The sequence below is a fragment of the Aythya marila genome (genome assembly GCF_965140915.1).
Source record: "Aythya marila genome assembly, chromosome: 1".
Lineage (NCBI taxonomy): Eukaryota > Metazoa > Chordata > Aves > Anseriformes > Anatidae > Aythya > Aythya marila.
In genome coordinates, this window is record NC_139042.1 from 130,703,339 (window position 1) to 130,717,864 (window position 14,526).

The window sequence follows — 14,526 nt, forward strand, 5'->3', positions numbered from 1 at the left end:
TTGATATGCTTTAGCTTATATAATTTCCTCCTAGCATTGCCTATGTAGCTATATTAGTGTAAGACTCTGGTACACATAGGTTTAAAATAAGTCAAGTAATTTATCCATACTTATTCAGCTGAAGATCCGTGAGAGGTTTTGTCAAAAACAGCTGGTTCAGTGTCAACAGTTCAAACAAAACCTGTGTGTATATGTGAAACAATGGTGATTTCAGCTCTTTGCCTAAGGAATGGGAGAGACTGAGGGCTGGCATGCAGCTACCTGAGTTGGGCTAATGAGTAACAGTTCTTTAAAGGCCAATTATTTGATTACTAGTGTTCGTGGGCCGTGAAGTACGTGTTGAGGGAGGTCTATGGACTGGTCTGCAATGTGGGAGAGAGCTGTACTCAGCAGAGACTCCACATATTGCAAAACAGCTTGTTATGTGAACAGTGTCCAAAGCACAGGTACCCTCTGCCGTGTGGAGAGTTAAATAATCCAAGACAATTAGAGTGGAAAGTGCTCAGCTGGGACCTGTGGCAAATTAATCCACGGCTGCAATGGATTGTATTCACAAAGGTGAGTGCTATTTCATGAAAACCTTTTCCCACTCCCGCTATTCCTTCACCATTTCAATTCCTTTGGGTTGAGCCGGTCAAGCGTGATGCAAGCCTGCAAACAGCATGGAAACTATCGCCAGCATGTTAATGGGCTTTGGCACTTAATTTTGCCTGCCTGCGAGCCAGCAGCCAAAACTCAGTGGTTTCGTAAGATCTGCGCACTTTCCCCCCAGAGTCATCAGGTAATGTGGCTGGCGGCGCTGCGCTCTGCAGCCCTTCAGCCCTGATGGCTGCACACCCGCTCCCCGAGCAGGGACAGTGGCGAAAGACTGGGGCCTAGGCCAGGGCTGGGGCTGGGGTTGGGGCCAGGGGGCAGCGGCCCGCAGTGGGGGGCGTCCGGAGGCTTCTGAGCAGTGGCTACAGGCATTCGGGAGGCAGGCGTGGGAAACTGCATGGGAGGTTTTGGGCAGAGACACCTAAAAATCACCCAATTTTTCTCATTTAGTTACAGATCTGAACGTATCTTAAACCATTTTGAATTCCTTTTTATTTATTTATTTATCTGGCGAATCAAGAAGCCCAAACGCAAAAAAAATCATTCTGGATCAGAGCAGAATGTTTTCTGACATTTTAGAGCTTTCCGCTCTCCTTAATCCTTCTAAACATTCATTTACAAAGCATTTTAGATAAAACTTAAAGCATTCAATTGGAAAATAGAAAATGAAACATTCTGGTAGCTGCTATTTTATTTTCATATACTGTACCCTTTTTTTCCTTCCTTTTAAAACAGTTTGATGGAAATGGGTGAACCAAATTTTCATGTTTTAATTAAGAAAATCTTTCCATTACTTTTGTCCCCTTCTGTCTGAAATCACACCTTTTTTTTTTTTTTCCAAAACGCCACATGATGGGTTAAAGATTTTATTTTGTATCATCTTTAATGAAACATAGATATATAACAGAACTCAGATCCTTTCCCCTCAAAGTTACTTTTTCCTGAAACACTAAATATTAATATGTTAGAGGGAAGAAAAAAAAAAAAAAAAAAAAAAAAAGGGCAAGTAAAACATTTCAAGTGCTGTGGAGGATGGTCAAGGACTGTCTCAGTCGCTCAGTGTAATGGTGTGTTGATGTTTCAAGTCAATGGGATATATCAAAAGGCAGTATTCTTCTTTAGATCTGAGGTTTCCACTTTTTTTTTTCCTATAGTCATAAGGTAAAAAATAAAAAATAAAAATAAAAATCTCAGAAAAAGGAAAAGGCTGGATTTGCCAAGATTTTAATGATTCTGGCAATATTTGGCCCCAAGCATTCCCCTGCATATTCAGATCACAGTTTTCTGTAATCCCTTTCATAGCATGAAAACACATTTGACCACAATCTATTTGAGACAATCTGTTCCCCGCTGATCTCAGTGCAACCCCTGGATTCTGCTAGGTCTGAGCAAACTTTGTACCAGAGGCCTCTAGCTCTGGTACCCAACCCCAGAACCGCTGTGCTTGTAAATGCTCTGAGTATTTATGCCAAGCCCCAGGTCTAGCCCTAAGAACTTTGCCATTTTTGGCCTCAAGATGTATGGCTTGATAAAATGAAGCTATCATGACAGAAAAATCTGAACCTTGGCATATCTTGCTTCAATGGCACAGAAAGAAAATAGGCAACAAACCAGCCTGTAGGCTCTCGAGGACCTCTTTATTTTTAAATAAAGAAACATACGCAGTGTAGCAACTTCCAGTGCTGCCAAAAAATATTATCCCTTATAAATAAGGGCAATTGTATGGAAAATTATATCCCTGGAATAAACATAACATTTACTTTGAATTTTATTTCAAGATTATTTGTTTTCAATCTATTTCAAAAGAAAAGCTATCCAGTACTTTAAGTGATAAAAAAGTGGAATTTCTTCTGTATGTTAAGCGGGAGAGTCTGGAGGGATCTAGGGTAAAGTAAAATATCTGAGTAGACTTATGCTTTCTCTTTTGCTCAAGATGATGGACAATGTACAAAATTATGTTGTCAAATTCAAATTAACCAAGCTTAATTCAAAAGAATTCAAAAACTGAAGCTCCCATGCCTGCCAAAAGTTAGACTACCTTGTCCAAACCAATTATTTCAGGATAACCATCTGATAATAGCCTGCGCATTGCAATGCAGCCTCTTGGATTCTTACCACTCCAGCGAGTAAGAATGAAAACAAAAGCAAGCAGAAGAAATCCCAGGGGACTGTAGCTTCAGGCGGCGAAAAATTGGTGCTTCTTGCTTGCCTGTCTCTTCCCAGTTTCCTGCCCCCTTCGGCGTGTGAGAAAGACAAGCAGAGTTTGTGCGCTTTGGAAACTCGATAGGAGGCAGCAGCTGATCTTCCCATCACCAGCCTAAAAATAATCCACTACAGGGCTTGGAGCTGCTTCACTAAGTGGAGGAAAATCCTGCCACCGGGATGATATTGATCACATAGCACAACCGAGTGAAAATTTGGGTTGGTATTTTGTTTTTGTGTTTGCAAAGGTAAGCTACAGAGTTTGCTCTAACATTCAGCAAGCAAGCGGGGCATGCAGTGTTCCCCCCCCCCCCCGTCATCCCCCACTAACCGTCTCCTCCTCCTTCCCTTTATATCTGTGGGACAGGGCTGCTCCTTGTTCTTTCCTGGGATTACAACTCAGATCTGTTTTCCTTTTCCTTTTCCATTCTCAGGCATTCTCAGGCTTTACAGTACCCTACCGCTGATGTTTTCTTTGCTGCTGTGCACAGGGTTATGTTTCTTTTTTTAAACAGTCCTGTCTTAGCATGTGGAGTCATAGGTTTTGCAGCAGGCAGCGTAGCACGCCGATGGTTGAAATCGCATTGTGTTAAGGAGCTTACCAAAAAAGAAAAAGCAATGTCTTAGATGTGTGAGAGCACTGCAGATGTTTGTGTGAAATACTTTTTAGCGTCAGTATTGTGTTTAGCAGCCTTGCTGTTGTGATTTTCTCTGTGTTTGGGGCCTGATCCAAAACCTACTGAAGTCAATGAGATACTTTGCTTTGACTTCAGTGCAGTTTGGATCGGGCTGCTGGTATACACCAGTTAGTGATGAGAATGCTGACAAGTATCAGAAATTCATCACCTTAAGGCCCAAGGTAACTGGGACAGTGCTTAGCAAGGAAGCAGGGTATATCTAGGGTAGCTGGTCAAAGCCGAAATAGAAATGGAGAAATTTGGTACAGGATCATTTAGGGTAAAAGAGATTTTAAGTGGGCAGCACTTTTTTGCCATTGACTTAGCAGAACTCTTTGAAAATAGTGCATATCTATGGATTGCAGATTCCATTATATCAGGTGCTTTTAGGGAGGTAAGAAAAAAGAATTAATAGGTTTACACCTGGAAAGAAAAATGATTCAGAGCACTAACTGAAAATCCATGGCAAGTTAGGCCTTCCATACTGCTTATCCTACCTAAAAATAATTTGATCTTTGTTAAATTTTCTCTGTGAATTTCAGGAAAGAAGGAAAAAAAATCTTGCTTTTGTAATGACTCCATTACTGAGAAGTTAAAAGCCAACTACTTTCATAAGACTCGCAGTATTTTCTCCATCCTGCATCTGTGTACACATATGCATGTATATATATATGTATACATGTGTACTTGTATATATGCATATATGGGCATATAATGCAAATTCTAAGACCAAAAAAATATGAACTGAGACCCAAATATGCTCTGTAAGCTGATGTATTTTAATCAGGAAGTGCATCTATTGATTTTATTTTATTTTTTAAGGCAACTGAACTGCTGAAATAAATACTTTTTTAAAGTTCCATATTTCCCCCAAGCAAGGTCCACCTGAGAACTGTATTTATGCTGTTTTCTTTACAGTCATATCTTGCAGAGCGTGCAGAACAGTGATAATCCAGGTAAGATAAAACTCTTGAATATGAAGATTTTTAAGCCCAATTTTAAAGTCTTATTTTAAAGATAATTAAAATGTATTTATCTTATTTATTTATTTATTTACCTATTTATTTATTTATTTATTTATTTATCTTATTTTAAATATAATTAAAATCAATTTTAAAGATAATTAAAATGTCTGTAACTCTGTAACTCAAATTCTAAACAGTTTTGCACTCAGGCTGTTCTTATTGTTTTTATGGAAATTTACATTTTCTGCCATTTTCCTATTTTATTCTTTTCTATAGCTTATGTAAATTATCTCAGGAATTGACTCTATGCATTAAGGATAGCAATTTCAATTTGTTAAAATGAGATTTGTAAGTGTTTAGGTTAAATATTTCATCACATTCATGCTTAATTTGTTGTCCTTTTACTTTTTTCTTCCCAAAATGCTTTTCTTATTCACAATGAGTATACATGTATGTTCCTAAACTCTTTTGCACTGATTTCTGTTTATTATATTATGACAATGTCTGTACACCTTAACTCAGAGCCAGAAAGTCTCAGTTTGCCAGTGATGGAGATTTTTTGATGAAAATTTAAATGCTTAAAGGGCATAAACTTTTTTAGCTATTTCATTGCAGGGTGAGCTGCTGTTAGTTCACATCCTCATTAAAGTAAACCAACAAGGAATCAGATTGCCAAATGATGTCAAGGAGAGATGAAACTGTCCACTGGCACCATCATGGACTCATCCTCCTGACTGTTCTTTTCATTCCTCTACTCTGTGAAGTTCTGCTCATTGCTTTAGCTTGCAGCAGACTGTTTGCAAAGGGAGAAAGAAAAAGCACCACTGAAAATCTGTAACTAGTTCTACTCTTTGCAAAGACTGAAGTTAAACTGAACAATTTGTCATTAATTTTGAAGGACAAAGGCCTCTCATTGTACAAGTGATAAAACAAAAAATTACCAGGTATTTGGCAGCCTTACTGGGGCTGAATGTAGCTGCTACCCTCAAATAGTATGCACTTGTTAGCTGAAGATCTTTATCACATTACTGCATTTCTCCTGACTGAAATGCTAGGTTAAGCCTAGTGTGCTTGCCAATGTTATTATAAAGTATACCATTCCTACTATAATTAGTAGTAAAGCAAATATATAATGATATCCTCACTTTGGTGCAATCAGCCCTGCATAGCTTGGTGGCCTACTGTATTCAGCAGAAAGAGAAATTATCTCTGGGAAAGCCATTTTTGTAATAGCCATAATACTGTTTTCTGAAATGAGTGTTAGGATCTCAACAGGCATCCTGAAAGGCTACTGCTACTTGATGAGAAATAGTGGTCAATAACTTCAGATGTCCAAAAAATTTCAAAACAACTTGTTACCCTTTCATCTGTCCTCTCCTGAATATTTATGTCTAGGTTATGCATTCTGTTGTTTTGTAGTGGCAGTTGGACTGCTCCCATTTATTGCAGTCATTCCTGTACACTATACAAAGCCATCTGCCTGTAAATAAGCCTTCAGCTACAAACACTACAAACTGAGTAAGAACTTAGAAAAAAAGGTCTTGGTAATTCATGTGAGAAGAAGAGGTCTCTGTGCTTTCCAGAGGCTGTCCCTTCCTTTGGGACACATAGGTAAAGATTTGCTAAGAAACCAGTGGACATTTCCCTGCTGTGCTATTCCCCATGACTCATAGGTCCTTGAGTTTGTCCTAAATGAGCTAACATTGAAATTGAAGTATGGCAGCTGCAACAACTCAGCACTGATCTCGTCTCAGGCTTGCAGCGAGCAGAGCTTCTTGTCTTGGAAAGAGTACCGTGGTAATAGAACACCGTTAACTCTGAGACAGAGTTAATATATTCATGGTTCCCCATTGGACCTTGTAGAGTACAACAAAGCAGGCAGCTGCCTGGAGCAGCAGGCTGCTGGGGAAGATAAAGCAACCTGGCTTTGCTGCTCGATTCACCTACATACAATTCCAGGAATTAGAATCTCCATGCTGCTGCCAGTGTCACCAAGGATGGAGGCTTGGCACGTGTAGGAGGGCAACTGTGATAATGTCTCTGAGTTGCAACAACCTCTGCTGTTCTCTCTACCATCCCTTAACAACAGAAATCTCCTCAAATCTCTCCTCATGTGGCTCTGCAGCCCAGCTTTTCCTCTTCGACCCCTCACTGCATACATACTGCAGCCTGAAAAGTTTGTCTCCACATCTTTGGTAAGGAGAAAAGTTAGCTTTGGCTACACTGTGTGGAAAGCTTGAGTGAACTTTGTATTCTGACTTGCTTAGAGCTAACTCAAAGAGCTTCAACATGGCTATTCATTTCAGGCATAAACTGTTTTTCAGTGTGGCCAATATTCTATCTTTGGCAATGATAAAGAACTGGTGCTTGGGAAAAAACATAAGAAGTCTTTGGAGTATTTAATTATGTTATAGCATGATGCTTAGCACTGCGTGAAACAAGCAGCACTTCCTCATTTAGGCAATATACCTCTATCCATCTCTCTATAAGTCTAGTTCTAAATGAACCCTAGCATAACCTTACTAAAGCCAATGGAAGAAAAGTCTAATTATTAATGAGGAACCCAAATTTGGTCAGTGGTCATTCATAAATGTGTTTCATCTTCCTTTCTAAATCCAGCTGTAGTTTTGATGAGTTTTAGCATTAGGAAAAACTACAATTCTTGATATTATTTCAAAATTTGATGTTCTTCCATTTCACATTTTTGTTCTGTGAAAAGAAACTTTATGGTATTACAGAACAAGAGGGATTAGTGCTTTTTCATTCTGCCTTTTATTGGTTATATGCAGGTGAGATCTTCCAAGCTATCTTCATTTCCAGGATCAGTTTTTTGACTCAAAATTTTCAAATGTGCATCTGTGCATCTCCAAAGTCTATGTACATGAGTTTTCCAAAAGTCAGAGCTAGGTCTAGTGGTTTGGGCCACATGGGCAAAACTGGGGAGGTTGTATCTGATCTTATCTGATCTGATACCTTCTGCACCTGAAGTGGATGCGAAAGGAATGCTGAAGTGGTTTGTTGCTCCCTGTGAGGGACAATTATTTCTCTGCCTCTAATGTAATGCAGTGTATTTTCATACATCACTATTCAAGACACAAAGAACAGCTAGCAGCCTGTCTTCAAACACCAGAAAGCATCCATGAAAGCTGGCATGTACCAACAGATGCAGTACATCTCCTCTGTGGGTCCTCCATTCACAGCCATAGTTCAGGTCTAGCTCAATGACAGATGGACAGTTGGAAGGAAGGAAAGAAGGGCGGACGGACGGACGGATGGACAGGAGGGCAGACCACTGGAATATTAATGTTTCCTGATGATCAGAATACTTTAATAGATTTTAAGCCTTAGGAGCATTAATAATGGCGGTCACTGGATGTGCTGATTAAAAAAGAAGTGTTTTCTGATTTAGTAACTTGGGAATTAATGGTCAATTACTTTATTTCATTTCATTGACAATGCAATCTTTTTGATTGTGTTTTTGTTTGTTTGTTGGTTTATTTTAACAAACTAACCAACCTAGACTCTGATTTCTCTCATTTTAAGAGAAGAAAATTAAATTCTAGCTCTTTGAACCTGTAACAAAAATGTTGTTAATAGACAGCTTATACGTATCTTGAAAATGATCATCAGTATGACAGACACTGTCTCTCTGTATTGGTGTTAATGACAGAAACAGATTCTTTCCTCAGCTCTATCAATGTACAAAGGATGGTTGTTTTTAAGATAGTATATTGTTGGACATACTCCACCATAAAACTGAGCACAGCAAAGGTGCTATGCATCTTTCTTGACAGCTTCTAGGGACCACTGTTTGAGGTGTAATAAGAATCCTCTAGAAACTGATGGTTAGGTCCTAGCTAGCAGAGAGCACTCTCCATGCAGATAATGGCCTATTCTTGCATGGGGACATCTACTGCCTATATTCCATTTCACTTCCAGAAAAATGGGAAGAAAGAAAAAAAAAAGGCAAAACGGTTTCCCTTAGCTTCTCTTGGACACAGTTTTAATCCTTTCTCCCAGATTTATATTTGACCAGAAGCCAAAAGCTACACTTGAAGTCAGTGATTCAGTACTTGTTTGAACCCAGGATCCCCCTGCCCTTCAGTACCAATCCAACAACTAGACCACAATAGCATCTTATGCTGTCTCAGAAAAGAGCCCTATTTGTGGGAAAGGGAGGAAAATTCCCAGCAGAACTCCCTTGGACTTCTGACCTTTGATAAAAATGAGGAAACAACACTTCTGATTTTCAAGAGATTATCATTACCATTATGTTTCTCTTAAAGGAGACATGTCAAGCTTTTACAAATTAAAAACAATCTCCTTGTAGTTTTTTTTTTTAAGTTATTTGTTTGTTCTGTTAATAACTCTACAGACTATTTAGAAAGAATTCATGAATTCAAAGGAATACTTATTTTGGATTATTAAACATTTAGAATTTTGAATATATTTTATATTAAAGTATAATGTCAGATTGATAGTGGTCATATCATACTATTCATTTTGGAGATTGGGTCAAATTCTCCATCAAATTTTGTTCTACTGAAAATTGAGTGGGTTACCCATCATCTGTTGCACCACAGTAGGTACATGAATTCATGTTTGCAGAATGTGGTCCACCATATGACCCTTTGTTATGCTTCACTTCTGGTAAATCTCAATCCACGAATCCCTGATATGTTTGGAAAAGGGGTTGCATTTATCACATTCTTTTCAATTAAACTCCTTTACATGTTACAGTGATATATTTCAATATGGATTACGTTTTCTGGACCCAGCAAAATACTACTTAAAAGTAGTATTTTTAAAAAAAAAGAGGGGATTAGCAGAGGTTCAAAGTGCTTCTTTGATCTCTGAATTCTTTTGAAGATCTTTGTATTTGTGTTCTCTCCAAGGTAGTACTTGAGTAATTTATATTTACCTTGTCATATTTACCGTTTTTAAACAAGTAAACCGATAAAACTAGTCTGAACTATCTAAGGAAATAAGGAAAGCATTTTTCCTCATTGAACTAAACTTTTCTTTTTTAAATTGTATTCATGTATTTTTTGCATGTCTTTATTGTTCTGAGTATGCAAAACTCTTTAATGCCAATGTTATTACAGAAAGATGCATTCACCAAAACATACAATATACTTCGCTGAATTAAAGGCATTCTTTTTATTTAGCGTGTAAAATTTGAAAAACAATGTTGTAAGCAGATAAGTTTACACAAGCTATTCTACAGCACTACATTTCTGTGTATAGGTTTTGGGAAAAGAAACCAGCAATGAAACATTTTGGTGGCAATCTTCTTTGATCTTCCTATAAAGAAGAATAAATAAATAACTAATGCACAGGGTGATAAAAGCCAGAATCTGGCCATAACTCTGGGTCATATTGTAGCCCACACTCTGCAAGCATGAATGCGTGAGCTTATCTTGGTGTACAAAGATAATCTCATAAGAAAACATGGAAGCCAAATAGTGGCCTAGATGAGGCTAAGCATGTGCATAAGGATTTGCAGGATCAACAAGCATGAATGCTGATTTACTGCCCATGCAATCTTCAATACAACCTACTTTGATTAAGTAGGTTCACACTTTGTCTGGAATGACTAGTGTATATGATCACTGTTGTTCAATGGGACAATGAAAAAATGCAAAATATCAGGGAATTCAAAGCTGCTAAACAAAAGGTTCAATGTGCTTGCACTGAAAATGTGCAACAAATCTTATGAACAGAAAAGTTGCGCAGAGTGTTGTCTCATCAAAGAAAGAGTAACACACAAGATTCAGCTAATGTGAACTTGAGTTTTCTTACTAGAAGTGAAAGTATTTTTTCTCAAAAATTTCTTGTTCTTTTTCCACATCCTCTTATGAATATAGAGCACTTGCAGTCTAACTCTTGTGCATATAATGAACACTAGAAGACATTGCACAGTATATTTAATTAATGTATATTCGTTTAATATATTTAATATAAACACGGCCTTCTTTCCAATGTGCTTGTACTTGAACAGGCTCCAGAGCATTTTCAAAATACCAGAAATTTATTCTTTGTCAATTGCTCAGTGTGTTCCTCATGTATCTCTCTCTCTCTCTCTCTCTCTCTCTCTCTCTGTATGTAGCTGAAATAAATGTTAGCAGTCTTGGTAGTCAACTCTTGCTTCAACATGTCTCTTGTATTCTCTTTTTTGTAGTAGCCAGACCTTCTGGAAGCCATGAGGCTTGCATTTTGTGGTAACGACAATGCTTCAGCCTATAACATCAGTGCTGGTGTTCTTAGAAATGTCTGCTTTGTGGATGCCCTCAACTTGGTTCCCCATGTCTTCCTGCTTTTTATCACCTTTCCAATTTTGTTCATTGGTGAGTTATTCAGTGGAGCTGTGCAATCCTACAAACACTTGAGCATGTGTTTAAACTCAGACATGTTTACATGTGCCTAGAGGCCAGTGGTGCTAACTGCTGGATGCTTTGTATTTAATAATTTTTAAAAAGAAGAGAAAGAGTGGTTTGATCCAGAGGACCCGGAGCAAACTCACTTGACATATTGGGAATTTTAGATACAAATCTGAAGTAAGAAAAAAGAAAGATGGATGAGAACCAGAAAAAACAGTTTGAAATGCTTTGAAACTCCTCTCTGGAGAGGCTTTCTTCAGATTTGAAATTAGCAACTTGCAAACTTTGTTATTTATAGATGCTATAAGACTTAAGACAGTGGGTCTGAATTCCCTTGAAGTTATGCGAATTTTGGAGAATATCTTGGATCTAGCAGTAGGAGAAATGTAGGAAACTTTTAAAACAGAATAATTCTCTCTTTTGCCAATATTTGGAAGCAAAGGTAGAGCAAAGGTTACAATCTTTGCCTATGGGAATGAAAATAATAAATGATAAATATTTCTGGGCTAAGTGGGCTGGTGAGCTAAGACACTTAATAACTAGCAATCAAAGCTATCGTAAGGTCCAGAGACTGAAAGCTAATTGAATAATTAAATGGGGGAATAGGAAACAAATTTTAACAGAAGAGTAATTAAAGACTGGAGAAAAAAAAAAATCAACAACAAAGGTTATGGAGCACTGCATCCAACAGAAATCTTAATATCAGTGCTGGATCTTTCTCTGAGGTAAGATGTAAGCCATCCTTGAATTACAGGGCTTTCTGCAGAAGTGTTTGAAACCTAGTACAGGGTCTGAGGGCTGACATTATCTTTTACAACTTTCTGTGTTGTATCAACTTGTAGCAGGCTCCTTTAATATTTTTACAGGTATTAGCCAATTAATTTTGAAATAGTATTGTGACAACTAAGAATTCACTCTGTTTTCTAACAATGTTAGAAATAAAACATGGTAGCTTAAATTATATGGCATGCAATTATATATGTGTGTGTGTGTGTGTGTATACAATTCTTTCTTTTCTATTTTGTACCATGATAAACAGGAGAAGTAGGTGTTGGACAGAGCTTTAAGAGCCAGCTAGAGTCCACAACATTGACTGAATCTAAAATTGAAAACTGATGATGAAATGTGTGCAGATTTATGTGCAAAAGGAAATAAAAATGAAAAGCAGCTTGGAAGAGACAAAGATAAAAGCAAGGTCAAAGGAAGACATATTTGACTAGGAAAATCTTTGGAAACTCTGGAGAGTTCTTGAGTTAGACAGGGAGAAGAGAGGATATTTTGGTCCTGCAGTACTTTGCATATTAAAGGATGAAATGGTGATAGACTGATGGTTTCCAAAAATGAATAAACAAGGGTTCTTGTGTATGTCTTAGTCACCTGATGAGCCCTATGCATTATGAGACACTACCTCCATCCATGGCAGGGACTTAGAACTAGATGAGCCTTTCCAACCCAAACCTTTTTATGATTCTTTCATTCTGCGATCCTTGTGTATCAAAGGTATATCCTCAACTTTAAATTCAGTTCTGCACCATCTGAAAGAAAAAGATGGAAAGCTCATATCCTGGTTAAAAATGTTTTTTGTTTGTTGGTTTGGTTGGTTGGTTGTGTTTTTATTTTTTTACTTCCCCTAAAAATTTGTGTTCTTGAGTTTCTCTCTGTGAGTTCCAGAATTTGCCGTATAGTAAAAGGGACATGTACGGACCAGAGCATTTAGACTGAATGGTTCAGGACAGGCCTTTACCAGAATGGGAAAGGACAGAGGACAAGTTGCCTTACAAAGCAACATGCAAGAAAGAACTTGACACCATGAGAGACTAACCTCTGATCAAACTTCAGTTCCTCACAGCACTGACACGTCTGTCAGGTCCCTGGTGTCCAGCTTGTTTTCAGGTTACTGGCTTAGAGACAATCTTCTCTGAAGAGGATAGTTGATATCTGAGGTGATGAAACTGAAATAGGCTTCAAATTTAATTCATTGATTAAATCAGCTGAGTTCTGGTAGTGGGAGCTTTGAATGCACAAGGCCAGGCTGCGCCAGAGGAGACTGGGAAATGGCTGCCTGGTATCCCCTGAGATAGTGCTCCCAGCCAGGCCTGAGAGAGACATAATAAATTTTATTTGTTTGAAGTAAATATATCTCTTTGAGGCCTCATTGGAGGATGTATTTTTATATCAGTTGGCAGCTTTGCCTGCTCTTGATCTGTGGCTGGGAAAAACATGACGACACCACCATTTCAGTTCTGTCAGCCCCTGTCATGCGAGGGAGAGACCAAGATATTCCTATTGTCTTTTTCATCCTTGTTCTTGGCCAGGAACCTCTTCTCTTTGATTGCTATTTTGGAAAGTCTGTTGTCCTGTTGTCTGCAGGGTCAGATCTAAATTATGGAGGGCTACATGGCAACTCAGACACTCCTGGGTCACAAGGGTAGGTAACAACAGGTCTTGTAGCTCTTTTATGATGTTGATAGTTGATTTGCTTTTCAACTGATGAAGCATGACTACGGCTTAGAATGGATAACCAGATCTCTTGCTGGCTGAATGCTAACTTTCTTCCTTCATTAATATTATTTTCCAGGCTGGGGAAGCCAAAGCTCCAAAGTCCAGATTCACCACAATACATGGCTACACTTCCCTGGACACAACCTACGGTGGATCCTGACATTCACTCTCCTGTTTGTACATGTGTGTGAAATAGCAGAGGGCATAGTTTCTGATACGTAAGTGACAGTGATGGGTGGATAGCCAAGTTAATCAAATTTGTTAATGTACACTGTTAACATGTGACATGCTTGCTAATATGTTCTAAAGAGTTGCTTTTTTTCCCAAAAAAGATGGAGCATCAATTCAGAAACTCTTGATTTCAAAGGGGTAATGAAATGACTGTTCTTAGATAATTGTTATTCTCCTCTCAAGCTATAACAGTAAGTAAATATTGACAGAAATTAACACATACACATGGAGAAAAAAATGCTACTAGGAAAGTCATATTTGTCCTCTTAAGTAGTTTAACAGAATACCTAGCAATGTAATATTGGGGAATAAAGACACCAAATTCACTAACTTAAACCTCATTTATTTTCAGACAAATGAAATCTCGCCATCTCCATCTCTTTCTACCAGCTATAATGGGATTTGTGGCTGCTACTGTATCCATAGTCTATTATCATAACATTGAAACATCTAACTTTCCAAAGTTACTGTTAGGTAAGTCTGAGTCTGATATTTCTGTACTCTTACAAAAAGCAGTAGGTTAGCCAAAGTCAGCTTGCTTAGATTGAAAAGGAAGATGAAATCCAGAGGAATATTAAAAGTAATTTTCTGATCATAGAACTACTATTGCTGTAGGAGTTACTACACCTTTTATTAGGTACACAGAGAAAACTATTTTTAAAAATAATCACAAAAGGGAAAGCACAGTATGCTTATAGTATTTCTGGCATGAGCTTTTAGGTGTTCTTTTTTGACACTGCTCACTAATTTTGGGGAAAAACTTATTCAACTCAAAAGGGCTATTTTGAAAGGCCATTTTTAATAGTAATCTGTTCACAAGCCATCCTGTGCAGATGGCTGTTGTTTCTCAGCATCTATTGCAGCTTACTCTGCATTTATCCAGTCTAATGAATGCCATCCCTTGCTTTTTCCAAATACGCTTGGCAGGTAGGGGGTAAGGAAGGTATATCTTTGAGAAACACAGCTACCTTGTAT

At 38.0% G+C, this 14,526-nt stretch overlaps 1 protein-coding gene across 8 annotated transcripts in view; it reads left to right on the plus strand.

The window, feature by feature from the left end:
• The first annotated feature begins 369 nt into the window (after positions 1-369).
• The window catches only part of ABCC9 (ATP binding cassette subfamily C member 9), a 78,019-nt gene continuing 63,862 nt past the window's right edge, over positions 370-14,526 (plus strand). For 5 of the 8 annotated variants that reach the window (XM_082754825.1, XM_082754831.1, XM_082754832.1 and 2 more), the window contains exons 1-6: positions 370-558; positions 2,656-3,044; positions 4,392-4,429; positions 10,620-10,785; positions 13,397-13,538; positions 13,904-14,025. In XM_082754825.1, coding sequence (XP_082610951.1) covers positions 10,641-10,785; positions 13,397-13,538; positions 13,904-14,025 — 409 coding nt within the window. In that variant the 5' untranslated portion in view covers positions 370-558; positions 2,656-3,044; positions 4,392-4,429; positions 10,620-10,640. The remainder of the gene's footprint in view (positions 559-2,655; positions 3,045-4,391; positions 4,430-10,619; positions 10,786-13,396; positions 13,539-13,903; positions 14,026-14,526) is intronic. The other 3 variants (XM_082754828.1, XM_082754826.1, XM_082754829.1) reach the window with 3 other exon arrangements.